General features: G+C 45.5%; 1 protein-coding gene across 2 annotated transcripts in view; it reads left to right on the top strand.

The window, feature by feature from the left end:
* LTK (leukocyte receptor tyrosine kinase) overlaps nucleotides 1-22747 on the top strand; it is a 160971-nt gene that overhangs the window by 111506 nt on the left and 26718 nt on the right. For both annotated transcript variants that reach the window (XM_043548470.1, XM_043548471.1), the window contains exons 12-23: nucleotides 2404-2581; nucleotides 3040-3190; nucleotides 4366-4497; nucleotides 5037-5193; nucleotides 5894-6076; nucleotides 6474-6572; nucleotides 7084-7236; nucleotides 9586-9696; nucleotides 11665-11851; nucleotides 13027-13117; nucleotides 17853-17917; nucleotides 20170-20299. In XM_043548470.1, the coding sequence (XP_043404405.1) occupies nucleotides 2404-2581; nucleotides 3040-3190; nucleotides 4366-4497; nucleotides 5037-5193; nucleotides 5894-6076; nucleotides 6474-6572; nucleotides 7084-7236; nucleotides 9586-9696; nucleotides 11665-11851; nucleotides 13027-13117; nucleotides 17853-17917; nucleotides 20170-20299 (1637 nt within the window). The remainder of the gene's footprint in view (nucleotides 1-2403; nucleotides 2582-3039; nucleotides 3191-4365; nucleotides 4498-5036; nucleotides 5194-5893; nucleotides 6077-6473; nucleotides 6573-7083; nucleotides 7237-9585; nucleotides 9697-11664; nucleotides 11852-13026; nucleotides 13118-17852; nucleotides 17918-20169; nucleotides 20300-22747) is intronic.

Raw genomic sequence — 22747 nt, forward strand, 5'->3', positions numbered from 1 at the left:
AAGGCCCCTGTATTTCATAATTTGGTGATTCTGTTACCTACCCATTACCTCAGATTCGAACCTTTCGTCCTAAATAAAAATTTTGTGTTTAATGTTGCAGTGAAAACCCGGAAAGCAAGAATCAAGTGAAAATCAATGCAGTGCTGTTTGCCTGAGTTTGCAAAAGCCTGGAATAATATTTCTGAGGGGTGGGAACTGCCCCATAATTCCTGTTGACACAGATTTTTGTGGATTTCTTGGTGATTAAACTAGGAGATTCATGAACAAACAAATGTCACATCACACCCCATTCAATAATGTTAGTAGTATTTGTTTAGAAGCAAGACAATTATAAGCCAGTCAATGTTTCAGCAATATCTGTCTTCTGCCGGGTTTTAAAATCATCAGACACATTCACTTTGTCATACATATATGCATCAGGATTTTATTAACATAGTTTTTGTGCATAATTATAACTATGTTAAAAGAACATTACGTTTTCAAAGTCAAGGACCCAAAAGTTAAGAAATGTCAGAATTAAGGTTGCCTATGAAACCTTAATTCAGCCCCCTTGTGCATATGAAGTATGATACAGTTTTTTTATTACATGATCACATACTGTTTTTTCCACAGGACTCCTGCCTCGTTCAGTGCACAGGATGGACAGTGCTCCTATAATGAGCTGCTAGCCAATATTTTGTCTTATTGACTAAAATCACATTTACTTCACATTATTCAAACCTTGCGCTGAAGAAAGAATTGTTAATTTCCTCGTGGGTTTTTCTGGGGCGTTCATCACTATGGTATCTGAGTGCTTCATAAATATCAATAAATTTAATTTTACCACACCCCACTGAGGTGAGGAGCAATTATCCCCATTTTACAGATGGGGAGCTGAGGCATAGGGAGGTTAAGGTCAAAAATATCCACTAATTTCAGGTGCCAAATTTGAGATAACTAGGATCTGATTTTTCAGAGTATTTAGGATTATATAACACTTCATAGGTTGAAAGTACAGCTCCCAATGACTAGGATTGCAGCTGTGAGTGCTCAACATTTCTGCAAATCAGACCCCCAGGTATATTGAATCAGGCACATACAAAATGAACACACAATCCGTCACTACCAAAAGCAAATACTATTCCAGGATGTACTCGCAGGAATGTTGAAAGCAAGACACTAGAATTAATTCTGCAGCTCTACACAGCATTAATAAGGCCTCAGCTGGAGTACTGTGTCCAGTTCTGGACACCATACTTCAGGAAAGATGTGGACAAATTGGAAAAAGTCCAGAAAAGAGCAACAAAAATTATTCAAAATCTAGAAAACATGACCTACAATGAAAGATTGAAAAAAATGGGTTTATTTCATCTGAAGAAGAGAAGATTGAGGGGGACATGATAAGTCTTCAAGTACATGAAAGATTGTTATAAAGAGGAAGGTGATACGTTTTTCTCTTTATCCACTGAGGACAGGACATGGAGTAATGGCTTAAATTGAAGCAAGGGAGATTTAGGTTAGACATTAGGAAAAACTTCCTAACTGTCACAGTAGTTAAGCAGTGTAGCTAACAAATTACCCAGGGATGTTGTGGAATCTCTATTATAGGTTTTTCAGAACTGGTTAGGCAAACACCTGTCAGGGATGGTCTTAGATAATTCTTAGTCCTGCCTCAGTGCCGGGGACTGGACTAGTGAGGTCCCTTTCCGTCTTACAGTTCTATGATTCTATGCAACCATCCTTTCTCTTCTTGCAATCCCCTTCCTTATTCACTATATACCTTCCAACTTCTATAACAAATTAATCAGGGACCCTACAGCCAATAGCCTCCTTCACTATACAGCTCTGATTCATCCCAAGAGCACCATTCATCCTGTGCTTTGCATGAGGCAGGGGTCCTGTGCAAAAACAAAACAAAACCTGTATGCAATCAGGTAAGTAAAGATTGTATCATAATGCATACGCACAAGGGGGCTGAATTAAGGTTTTGCACACAACCTGAATAATTCAGGGATTTCCTGATTTCTGACACCTTGGCTTTGCAACATTAATGTTCTTTTAGCACAGCTTTTGTGTGTAGTCATAACTATGTTAAGGAAAACTTTGATGTATACATATGACAGAATGAATGTGTGTGATGGTTTAAAAATTCTGCACAAGGCAGATATTGCTAAAGCTGGGACTGGCTTATAGTTGTCTTGTATCTAAATTAATATCACCGAATGGTGTGATGTGAAATTTGTTTTTTCATGAATCTCGTAGGTTAGTCACCAAGGAATTTACAGAAACATGTATCAACAGGAACAGTTGCTGCTTTTTGATGTCATTTGCCCTGTGATTGCGGAGGGGTTGTGTGGGTATTGTATCTGACTATGAAAGGGAGGCTGACATCTCTAGGCTCAACTCTCACTGTTTTTGTTGCAGGAAATGTGCCTGTTGTTCTTTGGTGGTTCACAACCTGTGGTTCCAGTGGCCCCCGAGGACCAACTCAAGCACAGTGCGACAGCGCCTATTACAACACCAACATCTCAGTGACTGTAGAGAAAGAGGGACCACTCCGAGGGGTGCAAGTGTGGAGAGTGCCAGCAACAAACCGATACTTGTGAGTGTCAGTGTATGCTGGGGACCAGAAAGGCAGTCAGCTAGCAGCTTCCACTTACCATAGCATTTGTACACCCTTTAGTGCAGCAACATCTGTTGGGAGTGGCTGAGTGTGGGGTAAATGTGAGTACCTCAGAGCCAGCAGGAGTCACAGTGGAGAGCTACAGTTCAGGAACAATGTAAGTGAGGAGTTATTGGGAGGAGTGAAGTAGCACTGATAGTGAGGAGCTCGGGACTGGAATGGCCTCGAGGCTGTGGGACTGTAGGGGTGCTGTCTGTGGGGAGCTCACTTTGAGGCTGTGATGGTTTTAGAGAACTGGCTGCAGGGAGCTCAGGAACGGAGTCACTTTGGGGTTGTGACCGTGCAGGAGCATTGGCATGGGAAGCTCATGGCTCGAGTTGCTTTGGGGCTGTGGGTGTAGGGTTTCTGTCTCGCTAACTGCTTCCTTTCTTTTTCAGGATATCTGCATATGGAGCAGCCGGAGGGAAAGGAGCCAAGAACCACAAGAAGAGATCGCATGGGGTCTTCATCTCCGCCACCTTCCAGCTGGAGAAAGATGAGCTCCTCTACATCTTGGTGGGGCAGCAGGGGGAGGATGCCTGCCCAGGGGTGAGGGACACACACACACACACACTTGTCACTGGGCACAACCACATTACAAATAAGCTGCAGACCCCCTCAGTGAGTGGGCTTAGGGTTTGGCTGTACTGGTGATGAAGGGCAGAAATCCCAGACCTGAGCGAGTAAAACCCAGAAAGGGAATTGGGAGGAACCAATGAGCTGAGCTAAAAAGAATCTTCTGAAAACAAAAACAAGGAAATCTGAAATGAAGAGCATCCTCCAAAAGCACAAGCATAAAAGTCTGCTTTAAAATCCTGGTGTTCAAAATAGAAAGCTGCCCCTTTCACTTACTTTAACAGGGCAGTCACAGCCAACTGCTAGGTCTGAGCTGCATGTTCCTGGTCACAAACAGCATTTCTTCACAGTAGGGATTTTATCAGGCCTGCCAGGATTTGAGATCATTACTTGTATTTATAGTAGTGCCTCAAGGCCCCTGTTGGGATCACAGCCCCATTGTGTTAGGCACATATAGTAAGAAGTGGTCCCAGCCCTGAAGAGCTTACAATCTTATGGCTGGATTCAAAGCTTGTTAAAGTCAATGGGGATCTTTCCATTGACACCAATGGCCTCTGCAAACACAAAGAAACACAGGGAAGAACAAACTCCAAAGATGTGTGTAGCTCAGTGTCCCCCAAAAAATCCAAGCTGAGAAACAATTTTTCTGTATTTTCTCTGTGTAGTCTAGTGCTTTGTGCAGGGAATGGGGAGCTAGGACTGCTGGGTTCTATTCCCAGCCTTGCCACTGACTCATTGTTCAACCTTGTGCAAATCAACTCATCTCTCTGTTCTTGCATTTCCTCACCAGAACAATGAGTACAAATAACACTGACCTATCGAATAGCAGTATTCTGAGAATTAATTAGAAAGCATTTTAAGATCCTGGAATGTAAGGAGCTCTAGGGGTGCAATGTATTAGCATTTGTTATGAATAATAAAACTAATATGGGCTCATTGCCTTTCCCTGATTCTGCTGTGAGCCTTTCTTATGTCACTTGCACATGTGACGTGTGTTCCCAGCTCAGGAGACGCTTGTCAGGGGCCAAGGGACAGGTCACTTACCAAGCTAGTGGTCCATCCACAAGGAGAACATATACTATGTGTGCAGATCTATGCATGCAGACCAGACTGTGTTGATCTCTAACTGTATCTGTTGTCTCCTTCAGGGGAATGTTCAGACCCAGAAGATTTGCCTGGGGGAGTCATCTCTCATTGAAGAAGATTACAAACTGAAAAAGGATCTGAAGGACTGGGCTGGAGGAGGGGGTGGAGGTGGAGGAGCCACCTTCATCTTTAGAGTAAGTCTTCCCTCTTTCCAGTCCCCTGCTGGACAGTGTCCAGCAGAAGAGCTAGCTTTCACTAGTGATCATGTGATAGCATCGTATCAGCTGTTTCAGGAAGTTGAAGGAAGGGAGGGAATGTTTTACAAAAATGCAAATTCCTCCTATCCTCATTCCCCCTCATTTCAATCACCTGCTAGCTACTGCCTCCTCGGCACTGTCAGCCCAAGCAACAATACCAGGACTGGAAATCAAACCAGGGTCTGCTGCTTAACACTGGTACTGGTCCAGCCTCGACAACTGGTGTTTAATTGGACCTGCCTCAGATACTTGTCACAGGTGGCAGAATGCCCTGAATAATGATGTCAGGAGACAATCTGCAGCATTACTCTGGGCTATGGCCAGTATTGTATGAGCTGCTTTTATGCTTACTGATGCAATGAGTTAGGTGAGTTCTCTCATCTGAGAGGTTGAAGGGTTTTCTGGTATCTGATGGTTTTGAGCCTGCTGCACCTTTCAGCTGTCCTGCGTACTGAATTGTATTTGTCCTTGAGCAGCTGAGGGATGGGGTTTTCGAACCGTTGCTCATCGCTGCAGGAGGAGGGGGAAAGGCATACCTGAGAGATCAGGACAGCTCCCTGGATGATGTGCCCCTGGAGCAATTTGAGAACACCACAGCAGTTCCTGGAGTCAATGGGAGAACTGGGGCAGCAGGTGAGGCCCTGTAGCAATACAAGGTCTGGATTTGATGGCTGAACACACAAAACTGGCCTGCAGACATTAAGCAACACAAATCCTTTTGATTCATATTAACTTTTCTGTGGGAGTAACCCACTGAGACATGAATGGTTCTTCCTCAAGTGCTTGCTGTAGATATGTGCATGTCCTGTGCACTGGTGCCAGGCAGTTTTTCCTAGCAGCACCCATGGGGTGGCCCCAGCTATCTCCTAGCTCCTTGTGCTCCCAACAAGGGTATAAAATGTGAAGGAAAGTCTATGAGTTTATAAGTAAGACACTCTGACCACGACCATAACAGCTGTTTCTTTGGCTATGACAAAAGAGACTTCTCTGATCATAGCACAACCATCCGTGTCGATACTGCTGATGCCAGAGGCTTAAGCCAGGGAGCCATGGCCCAGTTGCTCTTTAAAGGGATGGACACCAGTACATGTAGTTAGCAAGTGCTTTTCACAGCTAGCTTAGCAACAGAGAATATAGACCCTGCACTGGGTTTTCATCATGCAAGCTGCATTGATGGACATCCTCACTCCCTTGGTGAGGGGGTCAACTTGAATGCAGGTACATCTTAGACAACCCGTAAGAGATATTTTCTCTCTCTTCACACACTTTCCCCCACTCCACTCTGCCCATACCCTGCTCACCTGCTTTTCTCTCTCTTTTTTTTTTTCTGCAGGTGGAGGTGGTGGCTGGGAAGACACCACCCTGTTTCCTCAGACTGGGAAGTCCCTCCTGGAGGGTGGAGAGGGAGGCCAGGCCTGTCCCCAGTCACTAGCCAAACTCCAGTGGGCCACCTCAGGTGGTTTTGGTGGAGGAGGAGGAGCTTGTACATCTGGCGGGGGCGGTGGAGGCTACAAAGGTAGGTCTGTTTGCCCTATCATTTAGGGGAATGGAGATTATAGGTACTGGGAACATTGCTCTGGATCTGAAAGGATATTTAACCATCCTTTCGCCTGCCTTTGACCTGTCTAGAGGGAAAATGATGATTCATTCTGTTGAAAACTAACCTATTTGCACCAAATTGAACCACGGCATACTTTTGGATAGAAGGGCTCTGCCAGCCCTGATGGGTCTAGGATGAATGATTTCATTTTCCTCTTTGAGGACACGAGATAAACACATTATCTCACTAGCAAATCCCAGTGGAACTCCATACTTCAAGAGACCAATGCAAAGTAGGGACCCTGGCATCTCATGGCCACCACACCTTTGCTGTCATTCAGCATGTGCACATGATGGTGCCTCTTTTTGTCTAGGTGGGCATGTATCGGATGTTGATGATATCACAGCTGATGGGCAGGATGGTGTTTCCTTTGTGAATCCAGCTGGGGAGATCTTCCTGCATCCCCTGGCAGGTAAACCACACTTTTTCTATTCTCCCACCACCGTCTTTCCTCCCCTTTCCCTCCTGTCTCTCCTCTCCTTCCTTCTGTCCCTTTCTATAACCTCCACCCATACATGTACTCTATGATGCAGAACCTCGGGTAATGTAAATTGTCATAGTTCCATTGCCTTCAGCTTACACTAGCTGAGCATTTTCCCCCTACAACTCTCTCCTAGGCTGAGAGGTGACACCAATCTTCGGGTACAGTTATATGTATTCAGTCCTGGCCTTCCCCATCCCCTTTCCCCATTGCACCTCAAGGTTAATCCAGAGGTCATGCTCTTGGGCGTGAATTTCAGTGCCAGTACTCATTCACTTCTCCTGGTACTCCTCAAATGGTTGACGTCTGGACTGTGTTATGTTGGGATGTGTGTTTTCTTAAGTAGGGAGACTAGCATTACAGCTCCTGCATTTGCTTTCTACCTTTACATGGGAGAAGATAAACTAAACCCTTCTGTTCCGTCTGGTTCCTTCTCATTCAGCCATGGAGAGCCACGGGGAGGCGGAGATTCAGGTCTACCTGAACTGCAGCCACTGCCACTCGGGCAACTGCAAGCGGGACCTTGACACCAATCTGCCTATCTGTATTTGTGAGATGGGAGCCGTGCTGGCCAGTGACAATGTCACCTGCATAGGTAATAGGTGGAGCTTTATACTCACAGAATTTCTTCTGTCTTCTTTGCATCTCCCCTCCTTCCAGCTTTCTCAAGGTAAAGATACTTGACTCATAAATGATATTGTTCCTCTCTGTTGCCTGCCATCAGAGAGATTTCAAACTTTAAACAAGTTAATCTTCCCAGCATCTCTGGGAGCTGGGTATTATCTACGTTTTACAGGCTGGTAAACCGAGACCAAGGGACAGATTTTCAAAGACACTAAGACATAGGTAGGCACCTAATGAGATTTTCAAAAGCACCTGAGCAAGTTAGGGGCCTAAATTCTATTCAAATCAGTGAGAATTAGGTGTCTGTCCTGGTTAGAAAATCTCACTTTTGAAAATCTCACCAGGTGCCTATCTGTATCTTTAAATATTTTTGAAAGTCTGGCCCAGAGAGGTTAAGAAGTTTGCCACAGAGCTGGAAATAGATCAAAGATCTTCTGACTGCCATTCTTCTACTCTAACTACTAGACAATGTTCCTTCATTGTAAAGTCTTAGATCAGCAGTTCTCAACTGGGGATCCGCAGCCCACTGTGGGGCTGCAAGCAGGTTTCTGGGGGTCTCCCAAAATAAACCTGGCTTCAGCCCCAGGCGGCGGGGCTTGGGATTCAGCCCTTGGTGGCGAAGCTTGCTGGGTGTGCCACCTCTCCCCCCGGCTCACCTCAGCGAGCCACCCAGGGTGTGGGTCAGCACCAGCAGCAAGTTTCACACTGAGTAAGGAAAATAAAAATAATATTCAGTTATTTATTTTTGTACCTATATTATCCTTTTTTTATAGTGTGTGTGTGTGTGTGTGTGTGTTTGTGTGTGTGTGTAACTGTGTAATGATCAATTAGGTCAAGAAACTGGGGATGAGCCAGAGAGTCTGCATAGTTGGAAAGGGGAGCCTAGATGGGAGTGAGCACCATTCTTTGGAGGAGAGGGGGAAGACATCTCTCTGTATTTCACTCTGGAGAATGCAGGATTGTGAGGAGTGTTGGGAGTAGATGGGACTGAAAACTCCAGACACCATTTCAGTGCCAATACTCATTCACCTCTCCTGGCGCTCCTCAAAAGGGTGACCTTGCAGACCAGGATGAGTTGCACCACCCCAAAGCCTCAAAAACTGAATGTTGTTTGAGTTGAAAGCATGACATCTGTAAAAGAGCACAGTGTAAATTCATCTGACAAGCAAACAATGCATTCTGAGAGAACTTTGCAGCTGAAAGTTCCCCAATGGGGATCCAGGGCAAATGATCGTTTTCAGAAGGGATTGTTTTATCAGTAAGGCTACATTTTAGTCATGGGTATTTTTAGTAAAAGTCATGGACGGGTCACGGGCAGTAAACAAAAATGACTTGTCCATGACTTGTACTGTATACCCCATACTAAATGTTGGGGGGTGGGGCGGCTTGGGGGGTGCCATGGATGCTCATGGTGGGGGAGGGGGTGACCCAGAGGACCCAAGGTCCTCGGGGATGGCCCAGGGGGCGCCGTGGGTGCTGGGGGGGTGGCCCAGGGGGTGCCGTGGGTGCTCAGGATGTGGCCTGGGGGTGGGGGGTGCTGCGGGTACTGGGTATGGGGGTGGGAAGCAGCAGGAAGCCCAAGACCCCTGCTAGTGCTGTGGGGGGCGGGGTTGGTGGGGCAGACAGACTCCCTACCCGGCTCCTTGCAGCTCCCTGGAAGCGGCGACATGTCCCTCCCTCAGCTCCTAGCTCCGCGCACTGCCCCCATCCCAAGCGCTGGCTCCACCATGGGCAGTCTGTGCTGCACTGGCAGCTGCAGAAGTCATTGCGGTCCTGGAAAGTCATGGAATCCATGGCTTCCGTGACCTCCGTGGCAAACTTGCAGCCTTATTTATCTGTAAACATCTTGGGTTAAACACATCTCTCGTGTAACACCACCAGATAGAATGACTGAATAACATGGAGTTACACTAGAGATGAATCTGTCTCCTTCTTTTCACACCAGTTAATACCCATTTGACTGATAGTCATCATTATTTTCTAACACTGTCTCTTGCAACTCTGAGACATGGAGCTTCCATAGGGGAATTCCAGCTGGTGGGCAGTGCTGTTTTCCATCTATCAGGAACCTGAAGAACAGAATAAGGGATATGTTTGTTTTAAGCTGTTCATGTTTAGATAATTACATTGGTTGAACAGTGATTTATGAGTGTTTACGACTCCCGGGGCCCTAATGGAATTTGCTGTAACATGCAAATGAAGGTCCTTCACCACCATCATCATATTACTTTTTGGAAGGGGGGAACCATGGCGGGAGAGGTTTTTTAATGGGGCTGTGGTTGTCTGCTGGTTAATGTGTCTGTGTCTTTGTTTTGGCCAGTTCCTCACAGCCCCATCCCAGAGGGACACCTTCCTCTTCCACTCCTCTTAGCTGTGGTCATTGTGATTGCAGTGCTTGGAATGGCTCTGGCTTGTGGCAGCCTATCCATCGGTAAGGAACATTTTTGGCTTGTATTCGTATACTCGTTCCTGCTGTTGTATTAATCTATATGGAATATATGTGCCCAAAGAGTCAAAGTTGTTACCATGACCCTGTCACTGTCCCATGTTAAACTGTTAAACAAGGGTCAGAGTTTGATATATAGAGACCTCAGTTTGATATATAGAGACCTCAGTTTGTTTCGTTCCATGCCAAACAGACTAAGAAATGTATGCTAAAGTTTGGAGATTTATTGGTTTGGATACAATGAGAGAAAGAGCTAAAACAAGTTATGAAGCAGTTTAAAATTGAATGATTATGTAAAATGGATTTAACCAAAATCTATTAAAAGTGCCTTTTAAAAGAGAGTCTCTCTTATTTTGCCAGCCAACCCTTCTTGATGGGGGGGGAGTCTGGGGGGAAAGGGTTAGGTCTGTTGCTGTTCCGAGATGGGAAGGGTGGTGACCTGTCCTGCTTTTGACAAATAGACAGATCCGAGGGGGAGAAAAGACAGGATAGTAAAGAGGGGAGAAATACAGCTTTTGCTGATGCTGCCAAGATTCCGGGTGGCAGGTCAGTCCCAGGCAGATGCTCTAGATTGGTGGGTTGGCCATAACACCATTTGCCCTGGGCTCAGGCTCCTCTTCTGGTTGGGGACATCATCAGGCTGGGCTGGTCCCCTCTCCTTCACCAGTCTCTCTCAGGCAGGGCAGAGCAGGTTGGACCATCTCTTTTCATTGTACTGGTACTGCATGGTACAGTTGACCTCAGGATCAAATGGAAAGCCAAGAGAGAAGGAGAGAGACAGGGCAGGATGAAAAATAGCAGGGCCGAAAGGAATGCAGAAGGGAAAGGGAGACAAAGCAGGATCTCGCATGTCTCCGGCTGGAGTCTCCGCTGGTGCGGCAGTGATAGCCAAGTGTCCCCACTAATGTGCTGAACTCTGGGTTTTACGATGATGCGATAACTTTTGGGATCTGCAGGAGAAGGACAAAGTCCCTGGAGTGGAGCGGAGGCCTGTCAGCCTTTCTCTTCCACCAGGAATTGCTCAGTTGACCCACTTGTCCTCAACCCTGAAAATTTCTTTGTAAAGGCCTTGAAAGAGGGGTGCTGGGCAGAATAGTCCATTTTCTCATTATAATTGCAACGCTGCTCAACCCCACTGTCCCCGACCTGGCTTTTCCCAGCCTCTGAGTTGGCCCCGCTGGAAGAAGGGAGCCCACCTTAAAGCTATATTCTGCTAACCATGGTACTGATGGGGAATTGAGAGGGGCTCCAGCCAGGAGACTGCCGACTACCAGCCAAAGCCAGAGGAAAACTAGTCTGCCTGCAGATTATATTGCTGCTGCTGCTAATAATTGGGGCCAGACTATGTTCTATCCTTGCGTAAGTCAAGGCATGGGGAGCCAGCAAGAAACATCACCCTTTGCCTGCCCCATGTAAGGATGGGGCACAGTAGTAGCCCCATGAGCAGGGACTGCGCTGGCCTTGCTCCTTCTGGGGAGAAAACCACTTAGAAAGACCACTAGATCACTTAGCAGGCCCTCCTTTAGCAGCCACTAATCCATAGACTGCCGTCATGACCACTGGTTAAAGACAGAACTCATTCAAGAGCATGGCATGCTCTCAGTCTGATTGCCACTTGCTTTGTTGTTTTGCTTGAGAGACAGCAAGTCCTCTTGCTCATTGGTTCAGGGGAGTCTGCCCCAGAGAAAGGGAGATGGAGCCAAGGCTCCAGCCAGGGTCCAGGACTACATATGGCCAATACTCCATGCTCGTGTATCACATTCAAGACGGAGAAGTTGCTGCAAAGAGAAAGAATGGGGATGATGCTGGGGATTTAAGAATATTACTTGGATTCATAACTGCTGACTTGGTCTCTTTGTGTTGTTGATTGTTCTGTGCTGCTGATATTGTTTCCTCTGCTCTACCCACATGTTGACATTTCACCCTCTGTTCTTTTGTGGTGTGCTCCCACAGTTTATCACCGTAAGAAGCAGCAGCTGGAAGGAGCCAGAGCACGACTGCAGAGCCCAGAATATAAACTAGGCAAAATCCGCACCTCCACCATCATGACTGATTACAACCCCAACTACTGCTTTGCAGGGAAGGCTGCCACGCTGAGCGAGCTGAAGGAGATCCCCCGGAAAAACATCTCCCTGCTTCGGTAAGGCTTGCTGCTGGGTCTGCTCCTTGATTCAGGAAAGGAATTGTAGCCTTTGGTAAAGGTGGCAGGGTCACGTATTTATTTTGTTTGAATGTATAAAATGTGCCATGGAGCATGGAGAACAAGAGACTGAGGGCTAGTTGGCAGCTCACAGTCCAGCATGGTACAGCCTAAATGTGGCTTTCATGTCAGCTGCTTATAACGCCTATGCCTCACTTTTATGTTCTACAAGGCACCACTTTGTAAGAATTAGGCCCTGACTTAAGCACATGTTTAACTTAAACTCATGAGTCACATGTCCCATTGACTGATTGGCTTCCAGGTCGAAGTAAGAAGATTCCCTGTACGGTTCTCTCCATTACACTTTTGGGATGTCCTGAATTACTAGGGCTGCCTGGCTCCCAACAAATCCCTTCCAGGTCCATAGCAACGTTTCCTTTTCTGCATCAGAACAGAAACTCACGTCACAGGGAAAGACACCCTGGGCTACTCTCATGGCCCCTGCAATCCAGCTGATGTCAGTTAAGAGGGCATAGGGAGTATGGGCAAAATTTTACCACCTATATTTATTCTGTTACTTCACCGCCTTCAGACATCAGCCCACAGCCTTCTCTCTCTCTGATGCCCTGATTCACTGTAGCCTTAATATCATCGCTAGTAGCTGAAAGCCCATGCTGTTGCCCAGGTGTGTTTCGTGGAGTCACGTGTGTAGAAAAGCTGAAAATGGCTGAGAATTTAAAAATTGGATGGTAACAGACTGCGAATCTCAGTGATGATTCAACCAGGTGATATTCTGAACAGAGACCCCTAAACCATGCTTGTAGCTGCTTCCATTGCTTCACATTAACTCAACAAACCTTCTCCGCTTCAGAGTGGCGCACCGAGTGACATTCCTCGAATCTTGTTATATAGATCTGTCACCAAATCCTAGGGTGCTGGTACCAGTATAGATTCAGGCAGTCACTTTGTCAGCATACGGTAGACTCCTGTGTTTTCAGTACTACTGGAGGTCCAACATTACAACACCAGAATGGGTCCAGAGGTGATTCTGGACATTTTGACACTAGGTCATGTCTGGGACTGATTACTTTGCCCTGGGTTCCAGTTACGAGAACAGGTCCAAAACCTATTCCTGAACTTGACCCAGTAATACCTGCTTTTTCTCTTCCCTTCAGGGCCCTAGGGCATGGTGCATTTGGTGAGGTTTATGAGGGGACTGTGATAGGAATCTCAGGGGATCCCAACCCTCTTCAGGTTGCTATCAAGGTCAGTACCTACAGCTAATGGCCTAATCTTTCCTGTACGGTAGCGAATACCCATGAGAGTGATGTTACCCTATTAAGGTTCCAATTAGAAATGGCTTGTTACAATTATCATATACTGCAAGGTTAACAGTGTTACACATGCTGCTAATGTCACATGTGGGAGTTATGAGCTTCCCATTGTTTTGATTTTTAAGCCACGTAGCTATAGCAGCAGATTGCAAATAAACAGTTCTCATTTGCAGCGTGACTTTGTAGTGGCTACACCTGATGGTCTAATGGGGGTGGGAACTGTTATGTTAATTTCAGTGGAATAACTGGGCCCATTGAGTCAAAGGCCTCTGCATGGCAGAACCTGAAGAGGAGAGTCTGTCCCTCAGCCTCTGCTGCCAACACCAGAGAGAGCTCTCCTACTACATCTAAGAGGAGGCTGTATGAATCTCAGTCACCCATCCATATAAAATATATTAGCTAAAATTAAAACAAAGTGCTGAATCCTCTGCTAGTGTCAATAGCGCAGCTCCACTGAAGTCAGGGAGCTCTGCTATTTGACACCAGCAGAGAGTTTGACCCAAAAGCTTGAGTTTCTCTTATGGTGTTTGCTGTGAGCCTTTCACTACAGTAATAGTCATGTAAGCCACCTTTAGGGTACATCTACACTTGGAGCTGGGGGTGTGATTCCCAACTCAAGGAGACATACTCGTGCTAGCTCTCGTCAAGCTAGCGTGCTAAAATAGAGTGCAGCTGTGGCAATGCGAGCAGCTAGCCACGCCATGTAGGTGCCCTCAGATTCCCTTGGTGTGTACTCGGGGAGGCTAGCCTGTCCCACAGCTCGCACTGCCACAGCTGCACTCTATTGTTAACACGCTAGCTTGGTCAGAGCTAGCACAGGTATGTCTCCTCGAGCTGGGAATTACCCCCAGCTCCAAGTGTAGATGTACCCATAGACACTATTCCAGCAATTCCAGCCATTACTGATATTCCAGGCTTTGTGACTGATACTCCAGACTCCTCTTCCTTTTTAAAAAAGGCTCCAGAAGCAATCCTGGCAATTACAGGCTGGTGAGCCTAACTGCAGTACCAGGCAAACTGGTTGAAACTATAGGAAAGAACGGAATTATCAGACACCTAGAAGAACATGACTTTTTGGGGAAGAATCAACACGGCTTTTTTAAAGGGAAATCATGCCTCACCAATCTACTAGAATTCTTTGAGGCAGTCCAACAAAGGGGGTCAAGGGTGATCCAGTGGATATATGTACTTGGACTTTCAGAAAGCCTTTGACAAGTCCTTCACCCAAGGCTCTTAAGCAAAGTAAGCAGTCGTGGGCTCAGAGGGAAGATCCTCTCACAGATCAATAACTGGAAAGACAGGAAACAAAGGGTAGGAATAAATTATCAGTTTTCAGAATGGAGAGGTAAATAGTGGTGTCCCCCAGGAATCTGTACTGGGACCAGTGCTCTTCAACATATTCATAAATGATCCAGAAAAATGGGTAAACTGTGAGGTGGCAAAATTTTCAGATGATACAAAACTACTCAGGATAGTGAAGTCCAAAACAAGATGGTGAAGAGTTACAAAAGGATCTCACAAAACTGGGTGACCAGGCAACTGGGTGATTGGCCAACAAAATGGCAGATGAAATTCAATGTTGATAAATGCAAAGTAATGCACATTGGAAAATATAATCCCAACTATCCATATAAAATGATGGGGTCTAAATTAGCTGTTACCACTCAAGAAGGAGTTTTTGGAGTCACTGTAGATAGTTCTCTGAAAACATCTGTTCAATGTGCAGCAGCTGACAAAAAAAGCTAACAGAATGTTAGGAACCATTAGGAAAGGGATAGATAATAAGACAGAAAATATCAAAATACCGCTATATAAATCCATGGTATGCCCACACCTTAAATACTATGTGCAGTTCTGGTTGCCCCATCTCTAAAAAGATACTAGAATTGGAAAAGGCGCAGAGAGGGGCAACAAAAATGATTAAGGGTATGGAACAGCTGCTGTAAGCAGATAGATTAAAAAGACTGGGATTTTTCAGCTTGGAAAAGAGACGACTAAGAGGGAAGATGATCGAGGTCTATAAAATTGTGAATAATGTGGAGAAAGTGAATAAGGAAGTGTTATTTACCCCTTCACATAACACAGGAACCAGGGGTCACTCAATGAAATTAATAGGCCGTAGGTTTAAAACAAACAGAAGGAAGTACTTCTTCACATGATGCACAGTCAACCTGTGGAACTCTTTGCCAGGGGATGTTGTGAAGGTCTAAACTATAATGGGGTTTAAAAAAGAATTAGATAAGTTCATAGAGAGTAGGTCCATCAATAGCTATTAGCCAAGATGGTCAGGGATTCAACCCATGCTCTGGGTGTCCCTAGCCTCTGTTTGCCAAAAGCTGGACGAGAGGAGATGGGTCTCTCGATGATTGCCCATTGTGTTCATTCCCTCTGAAGCACCTGGCATTGGCCACTGTTGGAAGACAGGATACTGGGCTAGATGAACCATTGGTCTGATCCAGTATGACTGTTCTGATGTTCACCCCTTGATAAGTCCCTGTCCTAGGTTCTGGTGCTCTGCCATTCTCATTCAGTAACAGGTACTCCAGCCTGCTAAGGAATTTGGAATGCCCAAGCTAACACACAAGTGACTGGAAGGCAGTGGACACTAGCTAGTGTTCTCGTATATTGGTGAAGTTGCCTACAAAGGTTGTGAGCCCCGAACTTCTGAAATTAAATGGTGCTTAGTAGCATTAATTATAGTACCGTAAACTCATGTATCAAAGGGCCATGATCAAGTGTTGTGTTTTAGGGCCTCCCCCCAGTTAGGCTTTGTTACCAAAAAAAGGTTTAAAGATCTAATATTAATCGTGAGACTTTATGAGTCATTTTTTGATGTCAATGAGATTCTTTTGTGTATACTTTCCCCTGCAAGTGGCAAAACCCAACCCTGCAGCACTGAGGGCATGTCTCCACTGCAGCACTTCGCTCAAGTCAGGACACTCAAGTTACTGCACTCCAACCAGCCTAGCTCCAGTGAGCGCGACCACACTTCAAACCAGCACTGGAGTTGCAGAGAGTGATTTCACGAGCAGCACAGAGTAATTGGATTAGCAGCCTGATTAGATTGGCAGCTGATGAGTTGTTGTAACTCAAGCTATTGCATCACCACTGAATGACTAGCTCAAGCAGCTGCAACACTGGAGCATCTATCTCTCCCCCCTCCACCCCCGGCGGGCCAGCTAGCTTGAGTTTAAGACATCATTTAATTCGAGCTAGAGGTTTTTGTGTGTGCATGTGAGTTGAATTGGGGTTAACACTCAAGCTAACTGTGCTGTAAAGACATGGAGGATATGTCTAGGCTAGCAATTAAAAACCCAGCTGAGTAAGGCTAATGGGGCCCAGGCTGCGGGGCTGTTGAATTGCAGTGTAGATGTCCAGGCTCTGGCTGGAGCCCATGCGCTAGGTCCCTGTGAGGTGAGAGGGTCCCAGAGCTCACACTGCAGCCCGAGCGAAAATGCAGTCTACACAGCAACTAAACAGCCCAGCAGTCCCAGCCCATGTCAGCTTGCATGGGCCAGCTGTGGGTGTTTAACTGCAGTATAGACATACCCTGAGTGAGTGTGAGAACCCAGAATTGAAACTGCTAAGCGCTGCAAGTGAAATGGTCTAGTCTAGCTTCACAGTCCTGAGTGACATGCAAAAGTAAATAGAGGGAAGAAGTACATTCAAATGTTATTTATTGCTTCCGTTTTAATGATCCAGGGCCAGACTGTGGCCAGCTTCTGTGTGAGTGAGCAAGGACTGCTCCCTGTTCGTGTCCTGTCTGCAACCTTCCCAGGTATTCACATAGCCCTCAGCAAATGAAACTGCTGAGAATCTGCTGTACTTCCTTCTGGAAGACGATATAATGTCCATATGGTAGATGAGAGAGGGAGTGTTAGTTAAGGTCATACAGGCTGAGCGCACACAAATCACTTCATGGTGCCCAGATTGGGCGATCATCACACAGAAGCTGGATTCATCATGGTCTGGCTGTATCCATCACTCCCTTCTTTCACAGAGTTTGGCTTTGACAGAGCGGGTGGATATAGAATAGGGAGCTTTAAAAAATACATCAAACATACTCCTTTTGTAAATGGTGCATGCACCAATGTAGTAGATTGAAATAGACCATCCCTTGGGCATTTAGCAAAATGCCGCCCCACCCTCCAAAGCCCACGCTGCAAATGGCATTAGCCATGTTCTCCCTCACAGCCTAGCCTGCAGTCAGTAGCAGACAGCCCGTCTCCTCAGTCTGCACACAGATAGCAGCAGCCATACCATCCTCTACAGCGGTGGCCACACCATCCTGCACAGACCTGCACCTGCAGTTTGTAGCTGTCAATGCCATTAGTACACATTGTTTTAAATGAACTATTCAGACCTGTAGTTCCCTAGCAACTACACTTCTTTGTATAGAATCAGGTGTGATTTTCTCTGGCTACAAAAGCACTGCATGTAGTTAAATGTACACACAAGAATATTCTTCGCGTAGGCCCATCAGCTCGTGTTTCTTTCCCACCACTTGTGTCATATACGACCCAGGGAATAAGGGATTGGAAGAGGAAAGAGAGACCCTCATCATAGCTACCACATAATCATATTGTGTCTTCGCTGGCTTTATTATACGTCTCCTAAATATCTTCTTTTCTTCTGGGTGCTTCTCCCCTTTCGTTCCCTCTCAACAGACATTGCCAGAAATCTGCTCTGAGCAGGATGAGATGGATTTTCTGATGGAAGCGCTGATAATCAGGTACATTTCTAACCAGAAAAATTAACTCACTGACTCAGGAGATTAATAGCAGGATGGAGAGACTTTCACATTTAAGTCACTGGTTCCAATCCATCCCTGATTGATATTAACTACAAATTGCTACAGCCAATGGCTGTTTGGTGGCCTATGAGTTAGTGCATCAGCCTAGTTTCTAATGGACATGTGTCCACCTTGTACATGAGACCCTTACTGGTTATCTCAGCAAAGCCGAAAGTAACTTCTCCAGTGGTTGTTTGGGAAATAAGCACTAAATTCTTTTAACAGTGTTACATGTATATTGTACCTTTCATCTCAGGAAATCCCAGGGCCCTTGGCCATGTAGATCTCACATCCAGCAGTCCTTGTGTAAGGAAACTCCCTTTGCTTGAATGGAAAACTGTGTAATATGAAAACTACAGGATTTAGCCCTATAGCCATGCAACCCTACTCAAATTCAGCCACCACTGGGGTGGAGAGCAGCAGTCAGATGGCATGCAACATGCTGCATGCCAAGGAGGGATTTTTCAGCCAAGGACATTGGGGCAAACCCTTCTCCTATTAAAAATGCTATGGGGTGTTTAGGGACAGCCCTGGACCTGCCTCTTTCGTGGATGGCTGCACAAGGAGACAGTGCATGAAGCTTCCCCTTTGTGCCCTTCAAGCAGTAGCCAACTACAGCTGTAGCTCCTGTGCTCCCCTAACCACAGGGACTTCTCCCTCCTAATGCCTTCTGCAGGACTAGTCACCCCAAAGGCCCCATGTCTCCGCACTGGGCAGCGGAGTGGGGCACTCTGAACCCTCTTGAGGGGTGAAGTCTTGAATAGGGAACCGGTGTAGTGCAGCTTCTCACCTCCCTCAGTGCAGGCCAATGCTACTCAGGCACAATCTGTCTTTTGATGTCTGTGCAGAATAGACCAGACAATAATTTATAAGGCCGGATCTCAAAGGCCTTCTCATGAGCTAGGTGGTGTATAATTTATCTGCCTAGGAAAGCTAGAGGGCTGAGCCATCCCCGTAATTGCATAAACCCCAGGTTTGAAATACCTGAAGTGCATGGAACTAAATCAAGCTCACAAAGGAAGTTTGAAAAGGGGGAGATGATCTGAAAGAACTTCCCTAATCTCTTTCAGAGCACATAGCTGCTTTACTGGGGAGGTGGCTCTCGCTTACCGTAGCATTGCACAGATCTTGCCTGGCAAAGCACTCACTAGAAAAATCCAGAAAGAGCCATACCTATTATAATTTCTTGCAAGCTTTTAGACAAAATAAAGTGTCTGAAAGCCATCGTGAAATGTATTGCTGGGGGTTATTTATTTTTATTGCTCTTTGAATGTTTGGAATAAAATCATTCCTGTACATGTTTGTATGTGGATGACTTCATCTCACAGCGTGAGCTGGGATTGATCTATTAACATCAGTCCATCTCCTGCAGACTGTTGGAGTTCTGATTGGCAAGTCAAGAGGCAGCAGTGCTGACATGTGATTTTTAAAAGCAACCCACTAGATCATTTCATAATGTTTTGATTTATTTAGTAGGGTCTTCCCTCTCTGTCCCTCCACCCCACCAAAGTCCTCAGTTCATGTCTAACCCAGGTTGGTAGTGATCAAAAGTCACAGCCTTCTGATGATAGTTTGGCAGCCTATGTTAAATGAGTTGATTGTCTCCAGCCAGTTCCTTGGGGACAGAAAAATTACAAAACCAATTGCTACAATTGGCACTAACTGGTCCTGTTTCTGGCATACTGGACACTGAACTGAGACCCCCAACTACACAGAAATTTATTTAACAAACAATGAAAAAAATGAAATCCCCACATGATAGCATTTCATTTCAAATAGCTGTAATATTTTGGATTTAAAAGCTATAAGATATCACATTTCCTTTCTCCCATGACCCCTGTCACAGTTAAATCCATTAATCTTCTCTGCATTAGAGAACCATGGCAGGCGGCGTGTGTGGAGAGAAGGTGCTGTTGTATTTGGTAGATTTTGCCACTTTTCTCCCACTTTCTGAAGAAGTTCGATTAAGGCAAGGCTAAGCAGAATCTCTTTGGGTTCCTTGTAAGTAGAGCTGGGCTGAGGGCACCATGCTTTGATTTAGCTGAGGTCTAGATTTGCTTTGACAGTGTGTTTCAGAACCAGGTTCTATTTAATCTGCTTCTCCAAAGTTCAGGGGGAGTTGGGTAAGAGGTTTTATCCCTTCTCTGATTTTGTCGTCTCCTTTCCATGTCGCTGTGGTGGTCGATTCGCAGTAAGTTCAGTCACCAGAACATTGTGCGGTGCATTGGCGTGAGCCTTCAGACACTGCCTCGCTTCATTCTGCTGGAGCTCATGGCCGGTGGAGATATGAAGAGCTTCCTTCGGCAGAATCGACCCCGGGTGGTGAGACCATCTTTCCTTTTCCACTTGTGTCTGTTTTCATTACAGGATTTTAATAGGGCTGACCTCTTGATTCCGAATTCCTACAAACCTCTAGACATTTCCCCCCTTCCCTTGACTTGAGCAGATGCCAATAACAGAAAATGATTCTTGATCACATATTTCAAAGACTCCAGTTTATTAGCAATCAAGGAGGGTACAGAGTAAAGGATGTTTTCCTGTCGCCTCCCCTGTTCTCCGCCAGGGTCAGCAGGATAACAGCACTTGAGAATGTTCCCTCAGCCTCCATCATACTGCTGTGTCAAGTGAAAAGCTGAAATTACAGCAAGGACATCGACATCACTGCATTGACTTCAATGGAGCTATGTCAATTTGCACCAGCTGAGGACCTGGCCCTACATGTTCCATTAGTGCAGAATGAAATAGCCAATGCCAATAAATAACAACCTGGAATTAGCCTTGGGTTTTCTGCTTGGTGGGTTGTTCATGAATCAATGCTGATTTCCACCGGTGTATTTGTTGTGGGCAAAAGGCTCCATGAATAATTTGGATGAGCAGTTTTCAACGTATTGGCTGTTCACAAACTGCTAATTTCAGCTATTTGCTATTTGGTTATTCAGTGTGTGTCACTGGTAATGTAACTTGTATGATATTGCTTCTGCTCCTTGAGTGGATAAGTGAAACTTTCTAAACAGGAGAATAAGGCCTACTCTACAACCGTTGTTTGTACCGGTGTAGCTATATCAGTTAGCTATAACCCACAGTGTGGACACAGTTATAGCAGCATAAAGGTGTCGTACACAGGTGTATTAGCGACAAGGTGGGTTTGGTAATATTTTTTATTGGACCAACTTCTGTTGGTGAGAGAGACAAGCTTTCAAAATACGCAGAACTCTTCTTCAGGTCAGCTCAAAAGCTTGTCTCTCTCACCAACAGAAGTTGGTCCAATAAAATATATTACTTCAGACACCTTGTCTCTCTAATATTGTGGGCCCAACACAGCTACAATTAAACTGTACCTGTATTATGCAGTGTATTCCCCTTCTCATACTAGAATAAATTATACTGGTATAAGTACTTTCAACCACCTCCACACCAAGGGGGTTGTAGGGCTTTAACTACATCAGTATAGTGAAAGTAGTACTATACAACTTTTGTGAGGAGACAAGGCCTATGGAACGATGAATAGTGACTAAACAACAGCGAAGAGCGAATGTTCTCATTTGCACACAGCGAATACGAGTAATAGTGTGAAGAACAGTCATTCCCTAAACATTTGTGTGAAAACAAACCTGCTATCAAGAATGTTTGCTAGCAACAAACAAAAAGGGGCAAGAATTTAGTTGAACCAAAACAGCCCTTCCAAATTCAAAGGAATGTTCCTGGAAAAATTCAGCCAGCTCTAGATCTTGCCATGGGTTTGTTTAGCCACAGTAAAAATGAACCTCCATCTGCCTCCTGACAAAGGTATCCCAAAACATGCTGATCTCTGCCTGCCTGTCTTTCTTATTTACTCCCTCGCTTTCACCTTTATAAGGTACTTGTTTATAACTCTAACCTTCAGTGGCAAATATGCAAGTGTTCTGTACAATAAAGACACGACCCATCTAGCTGATTAAATACCAGCTGCCAACAGCTGGAGTACTAATTACATGGTTCCAGGCTGTGAAATGAACAAGGTAACAGCATCCAGAAACAACAGGAGAAAAAAGAGCAATTTGACTTGACATCTCCCTGAGCTTCACTGTGCTTGGTAGAGAAATTACTAATTTCTCGCTACCTCTCCCCAGAGCACTGGAAAGCACTTGTCATAACAACTTTCCTGGAGACACACCAAGGAACTTTCCCTGCAGGGGAAGATATGATTGCCAGAGAATAAGTGGGTGTCACGAGTGAGTGAGTGTGTGTGTGTGTGTCGGGGGGGGGGAGTTTTGGCCCAGTCTAAATAAAATGGCCAACACTTCTATCAAAAGTGTGAAGTGTGAACTGCCGCTGTGGCAAGTGGTGTGAAAATAAGCACAAAGGAGCTTTAAAAAGTGGGAGAAGGGGGCTTCTAAAGAATGACTCTGGGGATGCTAATGGGTCACATAGCAAAAATTTGTGAGGTATTTTAAAAACCACATCCAGCTGGGATATTTTGAAAGGACAGAGAGAGGGAGCGCATGTGAGAGAGCAAAGATGAGAGACTGCAGTACTCTGTGCCAGCACCAAACCCTAATGACTTCCAGACCTGTAACATCCCTTGTGATGGGGAAGAGGTAGGACTCAGGAATAATAAACACAAAGGGGTCTCTTTACGTAGGATCCTGTGCACACAGATGCTGTAGCTCTCCCAGGCTCCCTAAGTGCACAGACTGATGAAAACACCTTGGGGCTGTCTAAGCAAGCACACAATGGTTTGCTGAATACACTGTAGCCCCATGCAGATTTTTTTAGCCCAGAGAAATCCAC

The sequence above is a fragment of the Chelonia mydas genome, chromosome 6 (genome assembly GCF_015237465.2).
Source record: "Chelonia mydas isolate rCheMyd1 chromosome 6, rCheMyd1.pri.v2, whole genome shotgun sequence".
Classification (NCBI taxonomy): Eukaryota; Metazoa; Chordata; order Testudines; family Cheloniidae; genus Chelonia; species Chelonia mydas.